Below are 26,782 nucleotides of genomic sequence, written 5' to 3' on the forward strand. Positions count from 1 at the left end.
TTTTATGAGGCCACAAAGAGTCCTTCAGCAAAACTGGCGGGAGATCTTCTTCCCATCTAGTATCACAAGAAAAGAGAGAGAGCGAGAGAGAGAGAGAGAGAGAGAGACTACATCTGGGGTAGGTTTTAGGTGGACCTCATGGCTCTCTCAGCAAAGTCCTCAGAGGAGAAATTGCTCACAAAGGGAGGTTGCCCTGGCTAATTATTACCTCTCCCTGACCAAGAGGGCTTTCAAAGGAAATGTCCTCTGCCCTTTGAATGGTACCATCCTCCTTTTGTATAGCACCAGCTGGGTGACCTCAAGATGTTCTAACACAGTTCAGGAGTCACATCCATTTTGGGGCCAAATCCTGAGAAGAAGTTGCTCACTCCCAGTCTTGTGTCCAGACCAGCTTGGTGGCCATTCCTCCTCCTCTCCTGCCAATGTCCTTTCATTTATCTCCACACATTTCAGATGACCTCAACTCAAGAGTTCCGCCATGTGTTTCAAAATGGGGGCCTGCCTGAAGATCAAGGACAGCTATTCCTTCACGAAATGGCCAGTTGAATATTCCTGGGATGAGGACAACAAAAGTAGGAGCAGTGAGAAGAATAACAGCAGTCACAGGAGCACTCTGCCAGGTGTGGCCACAGCTGCCCAGGATGGAGAGGCCAAGAAGGTCAAAATTAGCATCCTCCACCAAATGAAACGGGCGTCTGGCACCTGGATCAGGTACACCTTGGCTCACACCGTCGGCCGCTGGCTGCTTTACCCTGGTTCCGTCTGTCTCTTGAACAAAGTCCCGCTGAAGATGCTGGTGAATGGGAGGACTCGCCTGATGGAGGACTTTCAGGGGAAGCGGGCCAAGCTGGTGGCTTGCGATGGGAACAAGATTGATACCATGTTTGTGGACCGGCGTGGAAGTAGCTCTGGGAAGCTGGGAATGCAGTTGGTGATCACCTGCGAAGGGAACGGCAGCTTTTACGAAGTGGGTTGCTTCATCACTCCGTTGAAGGCGGGGTACTCCGTCCTGGGATGGAACCATCCCGGTTTTGCCAGGAGCTCGGGGAAGCCGTACCCTCAGAATGACATCAATGCCATGGACGTGGTCATCCGGTACGCCATGCACCGTCTGAAATTTAGCCTGGAGGACATTGCTGTCTATGGTTACTCCTTGGGGAGTTACACCGCGACGTGGGCTGCCATGGCTTACCCAGAGTTGGGAGCTCTGGTTCTCGATGCCTCTTTTGATAGCTTGCTCCCTTTGGTCGCCAAGCTGGTAACTGAGCAGGTGAGGAAGCTGGTCCTTCAGACGATCAAGGAGAACTTTAACCTCAATGTGGCAGATATGTTGCACCACTATCGAGGGCCGGTGCTCCTCATCAGAAGGACTTTTGATGAAATCACAACCACCCAGTTCCATCTGGAGAACCACCTTCCCATGATCCAGACCAACCGTGCCAATGAGCTACTCCTGCAGATCTTAAGGTGCCGTTATCCTAACATCATCACTGGGGTGGAAGATGTGGTCAACCAATTTCTCACTGCTGACTGCCGTCGCGTGGAACACTTCATCTACCACCATTTCTACCGGGTGGACGACAACTGGTGTCTCGATCAACTGAAGACCTATCAGTCCATCGTTGGAAGTAAGGCTGAATTCCCGTGGAAAGTCGGGAGTGACTTAACGTCTGCAAGGAAGAAGCACATGGCTTTGTTCCTGGCCAAGAAGCATCTGAAGAACGTGGAGATCACACATGGGAGAACATTACCAGCGGAAGAATTTGAGCTGCCCTGGAAACTCTAACTAGTCTGGCAGATGGTGGGTTTGATAGCAGAGTAAGAGAGAGAAATAAAAGCTAGGATACATCATTGTCTGTGGTTGCCCTGAGATGTTTGTCTAAGGATGAAGAATGTATGACTCCAAGGTGGATAGGAAGCCAACTTTCTGCTTCTCAAAGAGCTGGAGGAATGGACTGGCTGGGTCCACCCACCCAGGAGATTTAACCATGGCAGGTAAAGATCTATTGACTTCATGTGCACCAAACCTAGTTAACTCTAAACTTAGTTGGTTGGGATGATGGTGGTTTTTGCTTTATGGTTCATTATCTCCTCAAGGCTGTGTCCTAAGTCCACTGTTGTTCACCCTGTAAACCCATGTGCTAGGTTTACCACCAATCAGGTCATGAAGTATGTGGACAGTACAACAGCAGTGGGCCTTATTCAAGATGACAAGTGACTCTGGCATTGACTTTGCTTGTCAGAGGGTCACAAAAAGGGATTACGTGACCCCCCCAGAACACTGCAACCATCATAAATATGAGTGGGTTGCCAAGTATTCAAATTTGATCACGTGACCATGGGGATGCTATAAGGGTCATAAGTGTGAATAATAGTCACAAGTTTTCATGCCCCTGTTGGAGTCTGACTCTGAGGGAGAGGAAGACCAGCTGACAGGGAGTGGAAGGTGTGGCTCCGGAGGTTGTGGAGGAGGCTGGGCAGTCAGAGGTAGACCCAGGCCCATCCCCTCTCTATCCTAGGGCATGCAGGGAGGAGAGGATAAGGGAGAGATGTGAATGGTGTGGTGTACGGGGGAGGAAAGGGCCTTGATCCCCTTCATGGGCTGCAGCTGTGAAAACTGGTTAAAAGGACAGACATGCGTATGGGCCAGTGCTGGAAACAAAGCATGAAAATATCTCTAGTCTGTCGTTCCTCTCTGAGTTTGGCGTCCTTCCTGGTGTGCGTTCCAATATCTGTGGATGTCTTCAAGCCCTTTATCTTGCCTGGTTCCCTTAATTGCTTCAATGTGGTTTGTGTTGTTTTTTTCCATTTATAATTTATAGGCATTGTTAGTTTAAATGGCATTTCCTCCTTTTTCGTAACTGCTTGTGGGTGAGTTTTTTGTCTCCAGTCAAGGTTATTTGGAGCTTGGAAGCAAAGTGAAGGAATAAAAGGGGCTTTATTTGTTTATTGTGACTGTGTTTATTTTGTATCACACAAGCCATTTTTTTTTCAGTGCTGCTGTAACTTCAAATAGTCACTGAATGAATTGCTGTAGCTGGTGTGGTGGAAGGTGATCTGGAGCCCTAGGAGGGAGGGGCTGCATTCCGGAGGACCAAGAGATAGTTAGGTTCAGATAGTTTGTTTGGAGGAAGAGGGTCGAGTCAGCTTATCCATAGCAACTCCCTATGCCACCACGGTACACCAGAAGCCGTGGTGGCGCAGTGGTTAGAATGCAGCATTGCAGGCTAACTCACTGCCCACTGCCAGCAGTTTGATTCTCACCAGCTCAAGGTTGATTCAGCCTTCCATCCTTCTGAGGTCGGTAAAATGACGACCCAGATTGTTGAGGGATTGTTGATTTACTCTGTAAATCGCGTAGAGAGGGCTGTAAACAGAGGGGGTATTCAGCCGGTTCCAACCAGTTCTGGTGTACCAGTTGCAAAAATTTTGAGTAGTTCAGAGAACTGGCAAATACCACCTCTGGCTGGCCCCACCCACCTGCCCCGCCCTTTCCTGTCCTATATTCCCTTCTTTTTTAGCTCAGTTGATTTGCGTGACAGAGTGGATTGCCGCACCTCAGCTAGGTGTCAGGACTCTGGCAGTTACTCCAATTAAATCATGAGCCTCGAGCCACACTCCCAAAACTAAAAAGGTAACATTCTACGTCCGGCACTAACCTGGGCATAGCCAACTCTGAGATACATAATTCACTGTCACTCTTGATCCTGCTTCCCCCCACCCACCCAAGAGTCATCAATCATGGTCTTCCAATTAGATTTTTTCGAGGCAGAAGCTTCAGTCATCTAATCGGTCTTTGAAGAAAATATGAATGGAATGTACTTTCGATTCCACACTGCCACCTGCTCTTTGAAACTCCCCCCGCCTTCTTTCTGTTGTCAACTATAAAGCATGTATACAAAATGTTTTATGAGTTGACATTAGGCTAAAAAAACAGCTCACCTCACTAGCGCTGACACAGAGACCGATTTTTGAGTGCTGCACACGCTCCCTCTCACAGAACCAATAGGAAACAAAGGGGACTCCCACCACTGGCTGTAAAGCACTGTGAAGTTGTATGTAAGTCTAAGAGCTATTGCTAATTCTGGGAGGATATTTTTTTTTTGTTATGCAATGATAGGTAGCCCTTGATTTACAACAATTCACTTAGTGGCCATTGAAAGGTACAATGGCACTGACAAAAAAGTGACGGACAACTATTTTTCACACTTCCGATCACTAAGGCATCCCCATGGTCACTGGATCAAAATCAAGCAACTGGTTATATTTATGCCAGTTACAGTGTCCCAAAGTAATGGGATCCCCTTTTGTGACCAGATTCTGGGGAAGCCAGATTAATTTAACAACCATGTTAGTATGTTAACAATAGCAGCAATATTCACTTAACAACTGTGGCAAGAAAGTTCATAAAATTGGACAAAACTCACTTAATGGTCTCTTTGGCAACAGAAATGTTGGGCTCCATTGTGGGCGTATATCAAAGATTACCTGCAGTGTGCTTTAGTTTGGCAAGATTCTGTCTATAAATGAGGAACAATAAAGGAAATTGCTCGGAAAAAAATTCTCTATGTCTTTTATTTTGGTACTCGGGGCCTGACAGCTGGCAACCTACATATTTCCAAAAAGCAACCCATTTTTTCCCCAAGACCTCCTTCCGTTCCACTTAGCTCTTCTTTAGTTTTCCAAACATACAATATCTTTTTTAGCAAGACTTCTGAACCGATTTTTATTGCCAAGGAATTGGGATCGGGGTAAAGCCTGCAGGTCGATCCCCTATGAGTAGGGAACTGGCAGCTCCCCACCAGCCCCTCCAGCCTCATTACTTCAACCCTAGAGATCAATGAGAAGGGTACACCAGGTTGCCATTGGTTTTGCCCAGTGCCAACTCTCCAGGCAGAATAACAGAGTTGGAAGGGACCTTGGAGGTCTTCTAGTCCAACCCCTTGCTCAAGCAGGAAACCCTACACCATTTCAGGCAAATGGTTATCCAGTCTCTTCTTAAAAACGTCCAGCATTGGAGCATTTACAAGTTTTGGAGGCAAGTTGTTCCACTGGTTAATTGTTCTCACTGTCAGAAAATTCCTCCTTAGTTCTAGGTTGCTTCTCTCCTTGATGAGTTTCCAGCCATTGGTTGTTTTGCCTTTTGGTGCTTTGGATAACAGGCTGACTCCATCTCTTCTTTGTGGCAACCCCACAAATATTGGAAGATACTATCATGTCACCCCCAGTCATTCTCTTCATTAAACTAGACATACCTAATTCCAGCAATCGTTCTTTATATGTTTTAGCCTCCAGTCCCCTAATCCTCTTGGTTGCTCTTCTCTGCACTCTTTCCAGAGTCTCAACTTCATTTTTACTTCGTGGCGACCAAAATTGGATGCAGGATTCCAAGTGTGGCCTTACCAGGGCCTTAAAAAGTGGTATTAACTCTTCACGTGGATTCTACCCCTCTGTTCATGCAGCCTAGGACTGTGCTGGCTGTTTTGGCAGCTGCATCACACGGCTGTCTCCTATTTAAGTGATTGTCCACTAGGACCCCGAGATCACTTTGACAGTTGCTACAATTGAGACAGGCGCGAGTCTATTCTATACCCGAAGGACATTCTCCTCCGCCAATCCTCCATCACGGTCCTCTGGACCTCCTGCCCCACAGGGTGGGGCGGGGGGGGGGCCTTCAGCCCTGCTCAGGCAGTGGCCCCTGCCTGATTTGGGAGCTGTCTCAGCTCACAAAGGGGGCTGATGTCACCCATTGTTACGCCGTTCTTGTGGGAGGGGATGCTGAGCCACCAGGAGGCCTGCGTGGACATGGGTTCATCATGGCCACAGAGGTGTCCTTCTAAAGCCAGCGCCATGCAGCTATGAAGGAAGTGGTGCAGCCACGAAGGCCCTACTTCTGAGACATCAGAAATATCCAGGTGGGGGGGGTCCTTGCCTTGCCCTCTCCGTTTTTTTTTTTAAAAAATTACTTTATGCAGCGCCTAGAGAATAAGCATCGTCTCCCTATGTGTCTCTTCTGTTTTCCCAAAGCTCTAGCCCGGGTTTTTAAGGCCTATTTTACGGCCAGTTATCACTTCGATTTTGCTAACTGGCCAGTGGAATTTCGATGGGACGACGCAGGAGGCAGCAGCAGCAGCCTTCCGGCGACTCGTGGCGACCATGGCAAATCCCGTAAGCACCCTCTCCTCAAGGCTGTGCCAGGAGCTTGCCCCCCCGAGCTGGCATTTGAGGCTGGTCCTTGTGGACATCAGAGCAGCCAATGGAACCTGATCAGCCGCCTGAAACAGTTGCCCAGTCGAGTTGCCAGCTACATCATGGCTCACTCCTTAGGACGGTGGCTGTTGTACCCGGGGTCGGTCTTCCTTTTGAACCAAGCCCTGCTCCCCATCCTGGCCAAGGGCCAGACTCGCCTCTTGCAAGAGTATAACGGGAGACGGGCGAAGCTGGTAGCCCGGGACGGGAATAAGATCGACACCATGTTTGTGGATAGAAGAACCAGGCTGAACGTCCCCGGAACTGAACGGGGGAACCGCCTGGTGATCTGCTGCGAGGGGAACGTCAGTTTTTATCAGTGGGGCTGCCTGTTCACCCCCTTGAAGACAGGCTACTCGGTGCTGGGGTGGAACCATCCTGGCTTCGCCGGAAGCACTGGGCAGCCGTACCCGAAGAACGACGCCAACGCGGTGGACGTGGTGATGAGGTATGCCATGCTCCGCCTGGGCTTCCGGGTGGAGGACATTGTGATGTACGGGTGGTCCTTAGGGGGTTACTCGGCCACCTGCGCTGCCGTGTCCTACCCAACGTTGGGCGCGTTGGTCCTGGATGCCACCTTCGATGACCTGCTCCCCTTGGCTCTGAACGTCATGCCCAAGAGTTGGAATAAGCTGGTGGTGCGGACGGTGAAGGAACACTTCAACCTCAACGTAGGGGAACAGCTGTGCAAGTATGGCGGCCCCGTCTTGCTCATTCGCAGGACTAAGGACGAGGTCATCAGCACATGCCCGGTGGGTCTGGAGGACCAGATAGCCAATCTCCGGTGCAACAGGGCCAACGAGCTCCTGACCCAGTTGCTGCAGCACCGTTACCCCTGTGTCATGTCCCAGGAAGGACTGGAAGCTGTCCACGACTGGCTCCGAGCCTTCAACGCCAAGCAGGAAGCTGCCCTTTACCAGCGCTACCAAGTGAACGACGCCTGGTGCCTGAAGGAGCTTCAGAGCTACAAGTCCATCGTGGGGATGAAGGACCGCTTCCCTTGGCAGGTCGGGAAGTACAGCCAGCGGCGAGAGAAGCAACAGTTGGCCGTCTTCTTAGCCAGGAAGCACCTGAAGAACGTGGAAGCCAGCCACTGGTCTCTTCTGAAGCCCGACGACTTCCAAATGCCATGGCGATTGTAGCAGGAAGAGGCGGGAGACGGGCACGGAAGGGAGAAAAGAGGAAGAGACAGACAGACAAAGAGAAGGTCTTGGAGAATCTGATCTCTTGTGTGTCTCTGTGGTCTTTGGGTGATGTGCCCTTTTTCCTAAGTAGGGGTCCTTCAGTGCTGCTGGATCTCCCCCATCCTCTATGGCAGGATGAAAGCTATGAGTGGGATTCCAATTTTTTTTACTACTGGTTCTGTGGGCGTGGCTTGGTGGGCGTGGCAGGGGAAGGATACTGTAAAAATCTCCATTCCATCCCAACTCCTGGGGAAGATTACTGCAAATTCCCCAGTCCCTCCCCACCCCACTAACCTGCTTTCCAGTGCTGTTCTCCTGTGCAGGGCAACCAAAGAAGACCCAGCCAATCAGCTGGAACTCAATGGGAGGCAGAGAATAGATGGGGGTGGGGCCAGTCAGAGGTGGGATCTGCCAGTTAACAGAAACTCAAAATTCTCGCTACCAGTTCTCCAGAACGGGGTCAGAACCGGCTGAATACCACGTCTGCTATTGTGGCTGAGGGCTAATCCTACCTTTATTCAGTTCTTACTGCAGGGAATTTCAAAATGTCCTGTCTTGAATGGATTTCTGCCTGCAGTATTTACTTTGCCTATGAATAGAGCTGTCTAGATACTTGGCTTCTTTCACCATAAGCTCTTTATCTCTTAAGTGCTAACATCTGCTGAGATCTATTAAGAAAAGGTGGGAGCTGCTTTCTTCCTCTAAAAAAACACATTTCTCCATTTTTCATCCAGGGAAATATAATATTTTGCCTTTTTAATATTTCTCAAAATATTTCATTCTTCTAAGAGAGGGGTGGGTGCTAACTTTCTACAGTTGGGAACTACCCAATCATTGTGTGTGGGCTGAGCAGCCATGTGATTTTTAAAAAATGAATAAATAAGTCATTCCCCTCACAAATGTCATTAAAATGTAGCCTGGATATCAAATCTCACTAAATACAGGTTTATTTGGTTAAAGCTTTAACTTCCCAGGCCACTGTGAAATATCTGCACTCTGGAAGCTTTAATAATGTTGCATTTACAATACAGATGCCCCTTTTTATACTTCCAAGAACGGCGGAGGACATTTCTGGAATAGTTAATTGAGGTATCTGTTTTTGTGAAAGTCAAATAACTTTTAATGTAGACATTTGCATATTGCAGAAGTTACAAGCAGCACACGTGTTGTTACATTGCTAATTTTCCACCACCAGAGCTTGGTCTGTTAACGAGAAATTCCGGGATTTAGTTATTTATTTCCATTAATAAGGCTTGCAGGCTGGAAAAAAAAAACTTAAAATTTAAGTGTGCTCTTCTAGAACTGACAACATGGAACGTGATTCTTAGTGCTGTGTGTTCCTACCGCCACTAGAGGCCGCTAACCCAAAGGTACTTTTCAAAGGGCAACTGGACTTTGTTTTGTCTTTGAAAAAGACGGGGGAGGGGGTGAAACTCGCATTGGGTCAAAGAGGAGCTGTCTGACCGACGTCTCACAATACTTCCGATTCCCAAACACAACAGTAATTTTTTTTTTGTATATGTTTTATTTGCAGTTTTATTTTGGACAGTGTAATGACAGTGCTAACCATGATACAATTACATTTACATAGTTTTTTAATCTTCTAACCTTAATATGCTCATTATAATATATATTTTATCTGTCAATATATATAATACTATTTTCCCAATTTCTACTTATTTCTCTCTCCCCTCCCCTTATGGTTCTTCCATATTCACCTCTTTATCTTTAAAGCATACTATTCTCTCTTTATGGTTCTTTATCGCTGTCTCCAAAGATATATTAAAACATCAATTACATTTCTTCATACAATGTATTTATTGATCCCTGTTAGGTCACCAATATTTTAATAGAATAGAATAGAGAATTCTTTATTGGCCAAGTGTGATTGGACACACAAGGAATTTGTCTTTGATGCAAATGCTCTCTTTATACATAAAATAAAAGCTACATTTGTCAAGAGTCAAGAATCATCAGGTACAACACTTAATGATAGTCATAGGGTACAATAAGCAATCAAATCATACTAGGAAACAGTCAATATAAATCGTAAGCTTGGAAGTGACAAAGTTACAGTCATACAGTCACAAGTGGGAGGGGATGGGTGATGAGAAGATTAACAGTAATAGTAGTGCGGACTTTGTAAATAGTTGAACAGTGTTGAGGGAATTATTTGTTTAGAAGAGTGATGGCGTTTGGGAAAAAAACTCTCCTCGTGTCTAGTTGTTCTGCTGTGCAGTGCTCTATAGCGTCGTTTTGAGGGAAGGAGTTAAATATTTTGTCCGGAATGTGAGGGGTCTGTAAATATTTTCACAGCCCTTTTTTTGACTAATGCAGTATAAAAGTTCCTCCATGGAAGGCAGATTGGTAGTAATTGTTTTTTTCTGCAGTCCTAATTACCCCCTGAAGTCTGTGTCTTGTCTTGTTGAGTTGCAGAACGAAACCAGATATTAATAATATCTTAAAATTAAAATTAATAATATTTTAAGTATTACTCAAATTCCACCATATTTCTCAGTTTTCTATAAACACCAATAAAACCAATTATTAATAAAAATTTAATCAGTCCCAGGCGTTGGAATAAAATATCCTTCTGGCTTCACTTCCAAGTGGGGAAAAAGACACTGGAAACACGGAGGCTGTTTGGAAAGACTGGATCTTAATGGGGACAGGATCACATGGAGCTCCCGAGGACTACCGGCACCGCCTTCCCGTCCCCTGCTTCCCACTTCCCAAGAGTCCATGGGGAACCCGAAGTTTGAAACGGCGCCCTGCTCTCCTCCTCGCTCGCGCTCCTTAATCTCTTAGGGCGGGGCGTGGGCCGACGCTTCTTGATGACGTCCGGCAGGCCGGAAGGGAGCGTCGGCGGCGTGTGACGTAGCACCGTCAAGCGAGAAGCTGCCTCGGTGGTTGTTTTGCCCTCCGCCGTAGCCGCGCAACGGTTCCCGGGCCTGGGCGAGATGGAGAGCGCCAGCCAGGGTAGGGGTCGCCGGGAGGAGCCGCGGGGCCTTGCCTGGGGGGCTGCGGGGCTTCAGGCTTTCTCGGGGGGCGGGGGGCGCCTCTAGCCTGACTGGCCGTCCCTGCAAGCAGAAATCCAGCATCTTGGGGTGGGTCTCTAGGGCGGGGGGGGGGCTTGTTCCGAGGGGGGCGGTTAAGTGGTCCAGCGTCTCAGAGGGGAAGGTCACGTGACACCCCCCCAAAGGGGAAGAACGGTGGGAATTGGGGTTGGGGGGCCTGTGGGGGAGAATGAGGACCCTGCAGGAAGTGGGGAAGGGGTCTTTATTATATCATTTTATTATTTTATTTTAATTTTCGTTATTTTTTTATTATTTTGCTCTTTTATTTACTTTTACTTTATTTTTTATTTACTTTTTTATTATTTTACTTTTACTTTGTTTTTTAATTTACTTTTTATTCTTTTACTTTTATTTTAGTATTTAGTATTTATTTGCTTTTCATTCTTTTACGTTTAATCTTATTAATTATTTGCTTTTTATTATTTTATGTTTAATTTTATTCTTTTATTTTATTTACTTTTTATTCTTTTACTTTATTTATTTTATTATTTATTATTTATTCCCTGTTTAGTCTTTTACTTTTGTTTTATTCTTTTATTTTATTTACTTTTACTTTTTTATTTTATTTTATTGTTTAGTTTACTTTATTCTTTCGCTTTTATTGATTTATTGTACTGTTTTATTCTTTATTCTTTTACTTATTCTTTACTTTTTATTCTTTTACTTTTATTTTATTTTATTGTTTAGTTTACTTTATTCTTTCGCTTTTATTGATTTATTGTACAATTTTATTCTTTATTCTTTTACTTTTATTTTCTTTTATTTTATTATTTATTTTATTTTTTAAAATTCTTTTACTTTTATCAATTTATTTTATTCTTTTACTCTGACTTTTTTATTCTTTTATGTTTATTTTGCTTTCTGTAGCCTTTGGGGACAGCCCTTCTCACAGTCCTTTGTGGGAAGATTGTGGGAAGTGAATCCCAGAACTGGGCCCCCAGCTGTTGCAAGAAGAAGTGGGGGGCAGGGCTTGTTTGACCCCTACCCTCCTTCAAAGCCCAGGCATGGAGCACTGGAGAAGCTTCGGGATGGAAACCTAGACCTGGAGGAGGCTTTTGGATTAGGAGCAGCTGGTAGGGCAGGTTTGGCTGGGCCAGGATGGCCTTGGATGCGGGAGGGAGTCTGAACTCAAGGTTTACTAAGGGTTAGGAAGGCCTGCCTGGAAGGAGGGGAAGCTGAGTTTGGTTTGGGGCTGCGGGAGGTTGCAATCCTGGGAGAAGAGTCAATTTCTGCAGCTTTAATCTCTCGGAGGGTCTGTTTTCCCCCCAGTTATTTGCCAGATTAGCTTTGATGGTTTAGAGCTGTCTTTTTTTTCAAACTTGGCAAGTTGAAGATGGTTTGACTTCCAACTCCCAGAATTGCCCAAGCTGCAGAAGTCTGGGAGTTGAAGTCCACCCATCTTAAAGTTGAGAAACACTGTTTTAAGGCACATTCAGCATGGAGATTAAATGACCCCAAAGTGGGTAAAAGTGTTTATTTTACCTATCCGTTACCCAATAGGGATATTCACACTGCTTTAAATCAGAGCTTCTGAACCTTTTTTTAAAAAAAGGAAAGGGTCCAAGCCAAAAACTATGCTACATCCTCTTTCAATTTGTCAATGAAAGTGAAGTGACGCCTGATTCAGACCTCAGTCCTTTTGACAAATCCTATCTGGCTTCACCCAAATTTTGAAGGAACAGTGAGGTACACCTTGCAACCCAGTTCAACTATGCAGTCAGTATCAATATCTCTTCCTCCATATACGCCAAAGGGGGAAACGTCTCCTGTTTTTTTTTTGCTGAATTGCTTCCTTGCTTTATTTCTTTAAAAGTTATTTTTTACTCAAAGAGAACAAGGACAGGGAAGGCAATGTGCTCCTTCTCTTACTAAAAAAAAAAGGAAAAATAATGGATAATTTAGAGCAGTGGTTTTTTTTTTTTCAACCAGTTTAAAATGGATGGACTTCAAATCCCAGAATCTCCCAGCCAGCATCTTCAGACAAGCAAAAAATAATTGGGTGGGGGGACGGGGACAGATTTGTTTAATAGCTGCAGTGATTCCCTTAAAGACAAAGCAAAAAAAGGTTGTAAAATGAGGCACTTAAGAATTGCCTTGCTTAGCAGCACCAATTTTGGGCTCATTTTTGGTCATATGTTGAGGACTATATGTGTGATCCCCTTGAAGTATTCTAGGCCCCCTAGTTAAAGCACACAGTGCGAAATTGCCAGACAATAGGCCTCCGTTTCACATAAGTTTTTGAGTTGTTTTCTAAAGGCCTCCTAAGGTTGACACTTGTCCCCTGTTCCAGCTGCAGCTGTGCTTTTTAGAAGGTGTGTGGGTGTCTCTGTGTTCTTGTGTATCTTGAATGTGCAGCTGTTCTCTGCCCGCCTCTCTATGAAGAGTCTCTATATTAGGGAGATAGTAACCGTCTTGAGAGTCCAGAAGTTTAGAAAAATCTTTTTATTTGCTCTTGATAGTCAGTCAGGCCAGTATTTCTCAACTTTGGCACGTTTAAGGTACATGGGCTTCAACTCCCACAATTCCCCAGCCGGTCATCAATACGAACCAATTGCCAAGCGTCTGAATTTTGATCATGTGACCCAGGGGATTCAGTGGCCGTAAGGGTGGCAAACGGGCATAGGTCACATTTTTCAGCGCTGTTGTAACTTTAAACGGTCACTAAAGAACTGTTGTAAGTGGAGGACTCTGTATATCCTGTTGTACCTTCTTTCATGTCCATGTGTAAGCCTGAATTATGATGCATGGAAAGGCAAACACCTATCAGGCAGGTATAGCCTGGTGTCACTTACTATTCTCTCCAATAGGAAAAATATATATATAAATTTTATTTATTGGGCAGCCAATAAGCTTTACAAAAACATATATATTTGTGCCCCAGGGTTGAACTATCAGGTCTTTGCTGTTCCCTGAGTTGGTTGTTTCCTTGCAAACAAGTTTCACAGCTCAGTTAGGTACCCGGTTCCTGCAGCAAACAATTCTTCAACTAAGGACCTGCAGTACTAGCTCAGATAAGCAATCAAAGAATAGTTTAATTAAGGAAGCACCAAGAACCCTCCCACCAAAACAGGCAGGGCAAACATCTTGTATAGAAACAATAGCGAAACCCCACACCCTTCTAGCACTGATGATGATACCTAGTTTGGTAATGAAACGCCTGCAAGAAAACAAGCTCAGAGAGCACCGCGGACCCCACTCACTACATCTTCCTGACTGGTATACAACCTGGCACTGTGTGTTTTGTTTTGGATTGCTTTTAAACATACACGTGGGTCCAGGCTGTGCTGCGTAGCCCACAGAATAAATCACGACCACAGTCTCGGCTAAAGGAAATCTCTCATCCCCCATGTTGAATAACAGAGTCAGAAGGGACTTTGGAGGTCTTCTAGTCCAACCCCTCCTCCCCCCGGCTAAAGTAGGAAACCCTATACAATTTCAGACAAATGGGTTGTCCAATCTCTTCTTAAAAACCTCCAGTGTTGGAGCACCCACAATTACTGGTGGCAAGCAGTTCCATTGGTCCTCACTGTCAGGAAATTTCAATTCCGGGTTGCTTCTCTCCTTGATTCGTTTCCATCCATTGTTTCTTGCCCTGTGTCCTCTGGGGCTTCCATTCATTGCTTCTGGGGCTTTGGAGAATAGCTTGACAACCTCACCCCACCCAATTCTTTGTAGCAGCCCCATATATATTGGAAGACCGCTATCATGTCACCCCTGGTCCTTCTGTTCCTTAAACTAGACCTGCCCAATTCCTGCAACCGTTCATTGTATGCTTTAGCCTCCGGTCCCCTAATCCTCTTTGTTGCTCTTCTCTGCCCTCTTTCCAGAGTCTCGACCTCTTTTTTTATATTGTGATCAAAACCAGAAGCAGTACTGCGAGTGAGAGGAAATACCCCATCTTTACTGTTGAAGCGGGTTTATGGTGTGTGTGACTTGTGGGTAGCTGCTTGCGAGTCTCTCGAAGGACAGGGGCCCCTGCCGCTAACCTCCTCTCTCTCTCTCCCCTGTATGGGCATCCTCTGCTCGACTAACCCGCTTGCTTTTTCTCTGCCTGTCCGCTCCCTCCCTCCCTTTGCTTCTTGTCCATGACAGACATCAACCTTAACTCTCCCAACAAAGGTCTCCTGTCCGACTCCATGACCGACGTGCCCGTGGACAATCCCAGTGCCGCCGCCATGGCTGCTCCATCAAGGACCTTGCCCTACAACGGTCTCACCGAAGCCGAGGAAGAAGAACTCCGGGCAGAGCTGGCCAAGGTAAAAGAGGGCCTCCCAACCGCTCTTTGGGTGCTTGCGCAATCTCGGGCAATCTTGTTCGATGTGGTTGAGCCAGTTTGGTCTAGTGGTTAAGGTACCTGGCTAGAAACCAGGAAAGAGGGAGTTCTAATCCCGCCTTAGACTTGAAAGCCAGCGAAATGGGCCAATCACCATGATAAGGTCTACTCCTGGATTAGGTATGAAAGCCGGCTGGGTGACTTTGGGCCAATCACCAGGAGACTCTGAGTTCTAGTCCCGCCTTAGGCATGAAATCTGGGCCAATCATTCCCTTTCAACCCAACCCACCTCACAGGGTTGTTGTGAGGAAAACAGGAGAAAGAAAGAGTATTAATGTACGTTTGCCAACCTTTATTATTTGTAAAAGCAATAAAGATGGGATAAAAATATAAGCATTACACTAAACATTTAGGCTTATCTTTTCCACTTTCCTGTGCCCCTAAACAATTTATTTTGTATTTAAGCACTTACATGAGCCGCTTCATAATTAGATAAGATGAGAGTATTTGCACCAAGACAAATTTCTTGTGTGTCCAACAACACTTGGCCAATAAAGAATTCTATCTAAGATAGACCGGTATATCTCAACCTTGCCAGCTTTTGGATATGTGGACTTCAACTCCCAGAATTCTCCAGGCAGAAGGTAAACACTGGGACATAGAGGGATCCGGAGCTCTAATACTGTAAGGCCCAGCTGTCAATCATCTTCCCTGCTTCATTTGTTATACAAGAGGATAGGAAACTGCTATCCTGCAAAACACCCAACATGCAGCATCATTTTTATTTGCAAGATTTGCTTAGGTTAGCTAAAGATTTCCCAAGAGCAGCATGGTGGCTTGGAAGTGAAGACACTCGCCTCCCACTCAGAAGGTTGAGAGTTCAATTCTAGGCAGCCACAGACATTTCTTTGTCAGGGTGCAAAAAGAAAATATTTGCTGTGAACTCCACGTAGGCGTCAGGAAGGGCAGTCAGCAAACACTCAACTCCACTTAATTGTCCTGACCCCACCCTGAAGCAAGGGATTACAGGTTGTAAAAAGAAAAAAAAAATAAAAGATTTCCCAAGTAGGAAATACGGAGAGGGAATTGAGGGAATTTTATTCAATAGGTGTTTTGTGAGTGGCTGCGTCCTTCATGGCAGGTATACAGGTAAGGGATTTTCCCTGGTAGCCCGTTGTGAATGATCTTAGATGTTCAAAACACACCTTACAATGTTTATGGCAGTGTTCTCAACCTTGCTAACTTGAAGACAGGTGGACTTCAACTCCCAGAATTCCCCAGCCAGCATGGCTGGTTGGGGAATTCTGGGAGTTGAAGTCCACCCAATTTTTAAAATCGACACGGTTGAGAAACCCTGCCTAACACATTCGTTGCATTCATATGCAATGTGCCTAACTTCCTGAACAGGTATGCACTATGCCTCAGGTAACTAATTAACCCAAAGAGCTGAATTTGCATTTCAGGTAAACTCTCTTAAAATGACTGAAAATGCTGAACAAGCCCAGGGAGTCCCGCAGCTGAAAGTAGCTGATGCTTTGGTGTTCTTAATGTGCCTATAAAGTCGCCGTATTAAGGTGACGCGTCTCTTGAAGAAAATATGGTATTTAGTCCTTATCATCTATGCCGGACTTTGGTCAGCGTAAACCAGACAGAAAACAAGACTAGATGAGCATATCCTACTGTTATTGTACATTGCATTCATTTAGGGACTGTTCTAGTTTAAAACAACGTTAAAAAATGTGACTTAGGACTGTTTTTCACACGACCCTTCCACGATTCCCCTTGGTCATGTGATCAAAATTCGGGCACTTGGCAACTGGCAAGTATATATATGACTGTTGCCCTGTCCCGGGGTCATGTGATCACCATTTCTGACCTTCCCAGCCAAATTCTGACAGAGTCCTTGAGGAAGCCGCATTAACTTAACTGATTGATTCACTGAACAGCTAACATGAACCACTGCAATGACTTGCTTAACAACCAAGGCCAAAAAAGGTCACGAAATAGGGCAAAACTTAACGACTGCCTTGCTTAGCAATGGAAATTTGAGGCTCCATTGTCATAAGTCGAGGACTACCTGTACCTGTGTGTCTGAAGGTACAGACTTCCCGCTGCCTCTTTTAATAGCTTGATCCATTAGGGTTGGTCCTGCATAAGTTTCTTCCTCTGACCGTTAAGTGACTATGGGCTCCTTCCTCTCTTATTGATTCCTGAGACAGCATCTCTTCCCTTTAGAGTAGAGTAGAATAGAATTAGAATAGAATTAGAATTAGAATAGAATAATACGATAGGATAGAATAAGAATAGAATTAGAATAGAATGAGAATTAGAATAGAATTAGAATAATAGAATAGAATAGAATTAGAGTAGATAGAATAGAATAGAATAGAATAGAATAGAATGAGAATGAGAATAGAATAGAATAGAATAGAATAGAATGAATAGAGTAGAATAGGGATAGAATAGATAGAATTAGAGTAGAATAGAATAATAGAAAGAGAATAGAATAGAATGAGAATAGAATAGAATAGAATGAGAGTAGAATAGGGATAGAATAGAATTAGAGTAGAATAGAATTAGACTAGAATAGAATAGAATGAGAATAGAATAGAATAGAATAGAATAGAATAGAATGAGAGTAGAATAGGGATAGAATAGAATGAGAGTAGAATAGAATTAGACTAGAACAGAATAGAATGAGAATAGAATAGAATGAGAATAGAATAGAATAGAATGAGAGTAGAATAGGGATAGAATAGAATTAGAGTAGAATAGAATTAGAGTAGAATAGAATAGAATGAGAATAGAATAGAATGAGAATAGAATAGAATAGAATGAGAGTAGAATAGGGATAGAATAGAATGAGAGTAGAATAGAATTAGGACTAGACTAGAATAAAATGAGAATACAATAGAATGAGAATTAGAATAGAATAGGAATAGAATTAGAATAGAATGAGAATAGAATAGAATAGAATGAGGATAGAATAGAACAGAATGAGAATAGAATAGGAATAGAATAGAATAGACCTTGTAGGTCATCTAGTCCAACCCCCTGCCCAAGCAGGAGACCCTATACCATTTCTGAGAAATGGCAGTCCAGTCTCTTCTAGAAAGCTTCCAGTGATGAAGCTCCCACAACTTACGAAGGCAACTTGGAGTCACGGCTAGCATCAAGGCAACCTGGGACCTCTGAGGGGGGGGAGAAGGAATGGAATTGTCAGAGAGAGAGAGAGAGAGAGGCAGAGGCAGAGGCAGAGCCTGGGCCATTTGTCAGCCCTCAGATGGAGAGTCAACAGCCCCCAGGTCCGGAGGTGGGTGATGAGGAAGAGCAGGAACAGCTGGGTCCAGTGCCTGAGGTGTGGATGCACAGAATGCAGAGGAGAGGAGAGCTGTGAAATCTATGGGCTGGTCCTTGGGATGGAAGAGCCACTACCGCTAAGCGAAGCCCCAGCCTAGCTCTGGGGATAATGTTGATGGTTCTCACTGTCAGAAAATTTCTCCTTATTTCTGGGTTTGAATCTCTCCTTATTACTTTCCATCCATTATTCCTTGTCTGGCCTTTGGGTGCTTTGGAGAATGGCTGGACCCCTTCCTCCTCTCTTTGGCAGCCCCTCAAGTATTGGAAGACCGCTCTCCTGTCTCCCCTGGTCCTTCTCTTCCGTAGACCAGCCATGACTCCCGTTCCTGTAACCATTGCATTTGTCTTCTACGTGTTCTTGCCTAACTTGGACTTTTTTCGCCCCAAATGTGCAGGTGGAAGATGAGATTGGCACCTTGCGCCAGGTGTTGGCGGCCAAGGAGAGGCACTGCGGAGAGCTGAAAAGGAAGCTGGGCTTGACTCCCTTGGATGACCTGAAGCAAAACCTCTCCAAGAGTTGGCACGATGTCCAAGTCTCTAACGCGTAGGTGTTCCCTCCTTTGTGACCTTGTATGTTGCTGCACGCAGTTGGGAGATAAAAGCACTGAAGACGTAATCTTTTGCAGCTCAGCAAAAAAAATTAGAAGGCATGGGTAGTCCTCGACTTACGACTAGCTGCTTAGCAGTTGTCCAAAGTTGCAACCATCCTACTTTGAGATGACAAGAAGTTCTGGAGTTCTGGACTATAATTGAGCCCAAAATTTATATTGCCAAACGAAACATTTGTTAAGGTAGCTTCGCCCCATTTTACGAATGTTCCTGCCATGGTGGTTAAGTGAATCGTTGAATTTGCTATATTATTCATGTGGTTGTTAAGTGAATCTGGCTTCCCTATTGGTGGGATAACCCAGGGTGGGATACAAAATAAACACAGTCACAAAAACAGGTGAAGCCCCTTTTATTCCTTCACTTTGCTTCAAAGCTCCAAATAGCCTTGACTGGAGACAGAAAACTCCCCCACAAGCAGTTACAAAAAGGAGGAAATGCCATTTAAACTAAAAATGCCTATAAATTATAAAGAGTAAAAACAACACAAACCACACTGAAGCAATTAAGGGAACCAAGCAAGATAAAGCGTCAGACGTCCACAGATATCAGAACATACAATGGGAAGGGCGCTAAACTCAGAGGAGAACAACAGACTAGAGATATTTCCATGCTTTGTTTCCAGCACTGGCCCATACGCATGTCCGTCTTTTTAACCAGTTCTCACAGCTGCAGCCCATGAAGGGGATCAGGGCCCTTTCCTCCCCTCTAGACCACGCCATTCACATTTCTCCCTTAGCCACTCCTCCCTGCGTGCCCTAGGATGAAGAGGGGATGGGCCTGGGTCTTCCTCTGACTGCCCAGCCGGGCTCTGCCCTTCCCTAGTCTCCTCCACACCCTCCGGAGCCACACTTGCACTCCCTGTCGGCAGTTCCTCCTCTCCCTCGGAGTCAGTCTCCAAACGGGGGCATGACAATTGGCTTGTCAGAAGGTCGCAAAAGGACACATGACCCCAGGACACGGCGACCGTCATAAATATGAACAAGTGTCCAAATTTTGATCGTTGTGACCATGGGGATGCTGCAACAGTCATAAGTGTGAAAAAGGGGTCACTTTTTTTTCAATGCTGTTGTAACTTTGACTGGTCGCTAAATGAACGGTTGTAAGTCAAGGACTACTTGTACTTAACAATTCAGTTACAGCAGTTGGAAACACACACACACACACACACCCCACATTCACATGACCAAACTTCAGCCACTCGGCAACCAGGCCACATTTGCGGCCGTTCGCAGCATCCCGTGGTCGCATGATCTCATGACGGTTTCACCGAAAAGTGGCATTTATTTCCCATTTCAGGGAAACGACATCCATAGCAAGTTGTTGGTTCACATAACAACCTCAGCATTTACCTAACTATCACCCCAAAAAAGATTTTATTATTGAGTTGGTCATGTGCTCATTGTACGATCATGACGGGCAGGCTGTGGTTAACGGTCATAAGTTGAGGACTGCCTGTACTTTCCTTCCTTTTGCCTCATGTTGTATCTGTGAAGCCCTCTGCCTCTGCGGTCCTCGGGCAACGGACTTGCATTCCGAGGTGCCCCTGGGTAGGGCTTCCGCTGCTCATTGGGGCAGGCAGGGCCTTGCGCAGCGTGGCTCCCTCCAGGGGCCTTAGAACCACTTGTGGCATCCTGGGAGTTGTAGTCCTAGTGGGTCCCAACTGTGGAAGGCCTGTGTATCTGGGAGAGGATAGTTTCTCTCAGTCACAGGCATCAGTGTTCTAACGGTGACAAAGTTTCAGTAGAAAACCTGGTGATTTTGAGCATTTATTTATTCATTTCTTAAACTTCATTGATTTATTAAATTTCACATATATATTTATTAAATTTCATTTCTTTATTGAGTTTCATTTTTTTTATTGAATTTCATTTATTTTACTTATTTATTGGATTTTATTTATTCAATTTTATATTTTGTTTAAATTTCATTTATATTCAATTTCATTTATTCAATTTCATCTATTGAATTTTTCTTTTTTCAATTTCATCTGTTCAATTTCGTTCAATTTCATCTATTGGATTTCATTTATTAATTTTTATCTATTTATTTAATTTATTAAATTTCATTTATTAAATTTCATTTATTTGTTTATTAAATTTCATTTATTTAATAATTTCATTTATTGAGTCATTAAATTTAATGTATTTATTCATTAAACTTTTATGCTGTCCACCTCTCCCTCACAAAGGACTCTGGGCAGCTCTCAGTGCCATAAATAACAGAACAAGACCACGAGATGATTAAAACATCAGACATTAAAAGGGAAAAGTTAAAAGGAATATGGAAAGAGTTGAAAATGGGGTGGAGGTGAGACCTACGTATTTATCGGTATTGGCCTCATTGAAGCGTGCCACCCAGGGAGCAAACAAAACGGGTTCATTTTTGTATTTTTCATTCGATCCCTAATAAATTGCGGTTTGACTCTGCACAGGTGACAACATGATGTGCAGCTTGCAGTGCTGCATAGCATTTTTCCTCTCAGGAACATAATCCAGATCTATCTTCCCTTCCAGTCATTTTTCTCCTTTTCCTGACAATCAGGAAGATTAATTGTCTCAGAGGTGATTTTCCAAAAGGCAATTGGACTTTCTTAGGGAGAAAGAGATGAGCAGCGAAACGTCTTCAAGATTAAAAACCAAGGAGGTCCAATTGCCTTTTGGGAAAGTACTTTTGGGACAACCATGACATGGATGACCGAGAATCTCCACAAACATCCATCCCTGGAGTTTTTTTACGAAGAGTTTGGACATCCATCTGTCTGCAGTGGTATCAGGCTATCTGCCTGATCTGGGGGGTTTGGACTAGAAGACCTCCAAGGTCCCTTCCAACTCTGCTATTCTGTTGTTCTGTTGGAGACTTCATGGATAATACATCCACCTGGTCTTCTTGACCACCAAGATCGACATCATCTTCATCCAAGATGGCATTTCTCAACCATAGCAATTTTAAGAAGTGTGGACTTCAACTCCCAGAATTCCCCAGCCCAACACCTCTCTATGGTTCATTAAAGGCCCCCCCTTTTTTCCAGGATCCTGGATGAGCTGAGAGATCATGATGATGATGATGATGATGATGATTATTATTATTATTTTCGGGACACCCTATGGCAGGCAGCTTCAAAGCAGCGTTTCTCAATCTCAGCCACTTGCTGGCTGGCTAGGGAATTCTGGGAGTTGAAGTCCACACATCTTAGAATTGCCAAGGTTGAGAAACACTCACCTAGGATCCTTTCCGCTTCTGTTCTTCTGATTTTTTTTTCCTCTTGGGATTGTTTTTCTCCCTCTCCCCAAGTTCCTAGTCCCCATTTTTTTCAAGAATAAGTGTGATTGACCCCCGGGTTTTCCTCCCCCCCAGCTATATGAAAACCTCTGAGAAACTCGGAGAGTGGAATGAAAAGGTCACGCAGTCGGATTTGTGAGTTCCTTCTACCTTGCACACACTGCCTTCTTCTTCCTGGCTCTGTCGCCTTCCTGGCCCTGCGCCCTGTTATTTGGTGGGCAGAGGCTGCTTGCACGCTTGGGATATGGCAGATTCCCGCCGGGGCCTTTCGCTTCTTAACTTTCAAGACTTATTCTTCACTGGGAAGTGCGTTTCTTGGCCGTGTTGGACACTAAATATCTTGCGGGCTTCCCTGAAGGCCCAGGCCCACCCCCTCTTCATCCTAGGGCACGCAGGGAGGAGCGGATAAGGGAGAAACATGAGTGGCGTGGTCTATGGGGAGGAAAGGGCCCTGATCCCCTTCATGGGCTGCAGCTGGGAGGACTGTTTAAAAGGACAAACTGTGTATGGCAAAGTGGCTGGAAGCAAAGCGTGCATTCTTGTCGAAGCTAATTTGGGTTTTGGCTTCCTCCCAACTGTGGTTGCTGCGTTATCTGGTGGAAGTCTGCAATTTATCATCCTGGCCTACTGTATTAATTATTTCAGTGTGGTTTGTGTTGGTTTTTTTATTTTAATTATTTTTACTTTGGGTTGGACTGCATTTACTCCCTCCGTAGACTGTTTTTTTAAAGAGTTTGATATCCAGCTGAGAATAATTGGACATTGGGGCCAAGTTGGAGGCCTTAAAGGGAATTTATTCTATTTTTGTGACTTTGTTATTTTTGTTTCACGCCCTGGGTCATCACAACCGCGTTACTAATCAGCTGTAGTGATTCGCTTAACAACCGAGGCAAGAAAGGTCGTAAAATGGGGCCAATTTCACTTCTCAAATGTTTCACTTGACAATATAAATTTGGGGCTCAATTGGTTGTAAGTCGAGGACGACCTGTGTTTTTTAAAAAATAATGTCTCCTTTAAGACTTAAATATTTGGCTTAAATCTTTGACACTATTCCATGGTGAAATTCTTCTAAGCTGGTTATATTCAGTCTGGCCGCCTTCCAGGCTCTTTTCCCAGAATCCTTAGCTACACCTAGAGAGAGCTCCAGGTAGGTGAAGGTGGGTTTAAGTTTGCTTTTAAAGATTTTTTTTTTAATTGAAGTAGACCAGCGGTCTTCAAACTCAATGGCTTCAAGACTTGTGGACTTCAACTCCCAGAATTCCTCCTCCAGTCATGTTAGCTCAGGAATTCTGGGAGTTGAAGTCCACAAGTCTTAAACTTGCCAAGATTGAAGACCCTTGCTCTATTCTATCTATCTATCTATCTATCTATCTATCTATCTATCTATCTATCTATCTATCTATCTCTCTTTATCTATTCCAGGGGTCTTCAAACTTGACAGCTTTAAGACTTGTGGACTTCAACTCCCAGAATTCCTCCTCCAGTCATGTTAGCTCAGAAATTCTGGGAGTTGAAGTCTACAAGTCTGAAACTTGCCAAGTTTGAAGACCCCTTGCTCTATTCTTTCTTTCTGGGGGGATCATGTGACACACACACACCCCCGGGGACACTGCGACCATCATAAATACAAGTCAGTTTGCCAAGCGGCTGAATTTTGATCCCGTGACCACCAGGATGCTGCAACGGTCGTAAATGTTAAAAACAGTCCTAAGTCACCTTTATCACGTGCCTTTGTAACTTCGAACGAATAGTTGTTAAGTCGAGGACTCCCTTTAATTGAAGAAATTAGGAGTCGTTGACTTTGGGTGTCACCTTTGCAATTTCCTACGGTGCCATTTTCATTTCCACCCTTAGCCTGGTATGGTCGGTAGGTACGTTTTTATAGTTCTGCTATTGTGGTATGCTGCTCGCAGGCAGAGATCCAACAGGGAATGTTTATGAAACGTTGTGCTTTGGGTGTGAATCTGTCCCTTCCTGAGCATGAAGCAGGATGCTTTAAGCGTGAAGTCCCAAAGGAGCTTTTTTTCAGGAGGCAATTGGACTACGTTTTTTTCTTTTGAAGACGTTTCGCTTCTCATCCAAGAAGCTTCTTCAGCTCTGACTGGAAGGTTGGGAATGGAAGGATTGATACTCCTTGCAGACAGCTGGTCATTTGCATCCTTTTAGAGGGTCGTTGAGGCCACTTGGAGGTTTGTCTTTGTCCTCAGAGTCACCTGAGTGGTGCAAATGGGTGGGGAGCTGCCGAAAGGACTGTATTGTAGAGAGGAGATAAATGATGTTGTATCCCACCCCCTCTGTTGACAGAGGGCTGTTCAGTTTTGGCATAGATGGCCTCTTTGACCCCCTCTTTCAAACCAGCGGTCCCCTCTGACCAAAATGTGGACTTCGGCCTGTCCAGGTGGCCTCAACGACTCTCTAAAAAAGGATGCAAATAACCAGCTGTCTGCAAAGGAGTATCAATCCTCCCCTTCCCCAACATCCAGCCAGAGCCGAAGAAGCATCTTGGATGAGAAGAGAAACGTCTTCAGAAGAAAAAAGCAAGAAAGTCCAGTAGGGAAAAAAAACAAAAAACCATTTTTGGGACAGCCATGATCTGGACGATGGAGAATCTCCACAGACATTTAAGCACAAAGCATTTCTCAAACTGCTTAGAGCAGCAGCCTGTTGGCAAAGCCGGTTTCATACGCGTGCATAAAATTCCACCCTCAAAATGGAGGATTTGTACAGAGGCCACCGGTAAAATCTTGGTATTGCAGGTAAACCTCCCATTCCCTTAAAGCTGGTCCTTGTCCAACCTTTAAACCCAACGCCACCATGGGTTGGACTAGAAGACCTCCAAGGTCCCTTCCAACCTCGTCATTGTGTTATTCCATCCATCAAACAACCCATCAATGCACACCCTCCCGTTTGAGCCTCTGCAGCCGCAGGGCAGTGAATGCTGGGAAATACGCCAGGGGGGAAAAGAGACCACCTGGTTACAGGGAGATATGCTCTTTGACTTAGAAGGGATGGGGGGAGGTCTGAGTGATGTTGGCTAGACGGGGTTGGACTAGACTAGAAGATCTCTGAGGTCTTGAAACCTGGCGAAACTTTTGTGGACTTCAACTCCCAGAATTCCTCAGCCAGCTAGGCTGGCTGAGGAATTCTGGGAGTTGAAGTCCACAAGTCTTAAAAGTTGCCCAGTTTTGAGAGCCCCGTTCTAGGAGAGAAGGGGGGGGGAAAAAGGCGTATTATTTCCTCCTAATAGACGGCCCTGAGTAAATTGTATGAACAAATGAAAGAGGTATTTCTCTAATCTGTTGCATTTGTAGATATGTTTCGGCCAGCAATACTCTGGAGGACTGGAATGACAAATTAACACAGTCAGAAGCGTGAGTCTTGTAACCTTCTGCATCAAACGTGCACGCCTTCTGCGCAAGAGCACCACTAACCCTTCCTTCCTTGCACTAATCCCTCTTCTGCTCGGTCCCTTGGCTGTAAACGCTTCCCAGGTGCTGGGGGTGAGATAAGGCAAAATCGGGACAAAGGGTCAAGAAACGGCACCCTGAACTTTTCTTAAAGAGTTTCGGGGTGTTTTTTTGCTGATGCTTTTCCCCGGGGGAGGTTGATCGTAAGGTGGGTTCACTTATCCTACTAGCAATCACTACTAGCACTGATGATGTTGCCTAGTTGGGTCATGAAAAGTTTGCAAGGAAACAACCAAGGTCAGAGAGCATCATGGAACCTACAATCCTCCTCCTCCATCTCCTCCTCCTCCTCCTCCTCCTCCTCCTCCTCTCTGCAAACCCCCTTCCCTTCTAGCACTGATGTTGTTACCTAGTTGGGTCATGAAACGTCTTCAAGGAAACAACCAAGCTCAGAGAGCATCATGGAACTTACAATCCTCCTCCATCTCCTTCATCTCTTCCTCCTCCTCCTCCTCCTCCTCCTCCTCCTCCTCCTCTCTGCAAACCCTCTTCCCTTCTAGCCCTGACTATGTTACCTAGTTGGGTCATGAAACGTCTTCAAGGAAACAACCAAGCTCAGAGAGCATCATGGAACCTACAATCCTCCTCCATCTCCTTCATCTCTTCCTCCTCCTCCTTCTCCTCCTCCTCCTCCTCCTCTCTGCAAACCCTCTTCCCTTCTAACACTGATGTTGTTACCTAGTTGGGTCATGAAACGTCTTCAAGGAAACAACCAAGCTCAGAGAGCATCATGGAACCTACAATCCTCCTCCATCTCCTTCATCTCTTCCTCCTCCTCCTTCTCCTCCTCCTCCTCCTCTCTGCAAACCCTCTTCCCTTCTAGCACTGATGTTGTTACCTAGTTGGGTCATGAAACGTCTTCAAGGAAACAACCAAGCTCAGAGAGCATCATGGAACCTACAATCCTCCTCCTCCTCCTCCTCCTCCTCCTCCCCTCCTCCTCCTCCTCCTCCTCCTCCTCCTCCTCCTCCTCCTCCTCCTCCTCCTCCTCCTCCTCCTCCTCCTCCTCCTCCTCTCTCTGCAAACCCCTTCCCTTCTAGCACTGATGTTGTTACTTAGTTGGGTCATGAAATGTCTTCAAGGAAACAACCAAGCTCAGAGAGCATCATGGAACCTACAATCCTCCTCCATCTCCTTCATCTCTTCCTCCTCCTCCTCCTCCTCCTCCTCTCTGCAAACTCTCTTCCCTTCTAGCCCTGACTATGTTACCTAGTTGGGTCATGAAACGTCTTCAAGGAAACAACCAAGCTCAGAGAGCATCATGGAACCTACAATCCTCCTCCA

General features: G+C 45.1%; 3 protein-coding genes across 12 annotated transcripts in view; all 3 read left to right on the forward strand.

Moving 5' to 3' along the window:
- Nucleotides 1-478: 478 nt before the first annotated feature.
- Nucleotides 479-1,786, forward strand: LOC113426248 (ABHD16B-like). Its single transcript, XM_026688610.2, has one exon. It carries the CDS (start codon nt 479-481, stop codon nt 1,784-1,786), a length of 1,308 nt encoding a protein of 435 aa, XP_026544395.2.
- A 4,216-nt stretch (nt 1,787-6,002) lies between these two features.
- LOC113426250 (ABHD16B) lies at nt 6,003-7,391 on the forward strand. Its single transcript, XM_026688611.2, has one exon. It carries the CDS (start codon nt 6,003-6,005, stop codon nt 7,389-7,391), a length of 1,389 nt encoding a protein of 462 aa, XP_026544396.1.
- Nucleotides 7,392-10,290: 2,899 nt separating this feature from the next.
- Nucleotides 10,291-26,782, forward strand: part of TPD52L2 (TPD52 like 2) — a 40,905-nt gene continuing 24,413 nt past the window's right edge. For 2 of the 10 annotated variants that reach the window (XM_087962387.1, XM_087962391.1), the window contains exons 1-5: nt 10,291-10,412; nt 14,603-14,766; nt 18,539-18,687; nt 22,107-22,166; nt 25,343-25,402. In XM_087962387.1, the coding sequence (XP_087818513.1) occupies nt 10,394-10,412; nt 14,603-14,766; nt 18,539-18,687; nt 22,107-22,166; nt 25,343-25,402 (452 nt within the window). In that variant the 5' untranslated portion in view covers nt 10,291-10,393. The remainder of the gene's footprint in view (nt 10,413-14,602; nt 14,767-18,538; nt 18,688-22,106; nt 22,167-25,342; nt 25,403-26,782) is intronic. The other 8 variants (XM_087962388.1, XM_087962393.1, XM_087962390.1 and 5 more) reach the window with 5 other exon arrangements.

This window comes from Notechis scutatus, chromosome 3 (genome assembly GCF_049901735.1).
Source record: "Notechis scutatus isolate UNSWTSFEM ecotype Mainland chromosome 3, rNotScu1.2, whole genome shotgun sequence".
Classification (NCBI taxonomy): domain Eukaryota; kingdom Metazoa; phylum Chordata; class Lepidosauria; order Squamata; family Elapidae; genus Notechis; species Notechis scutatus.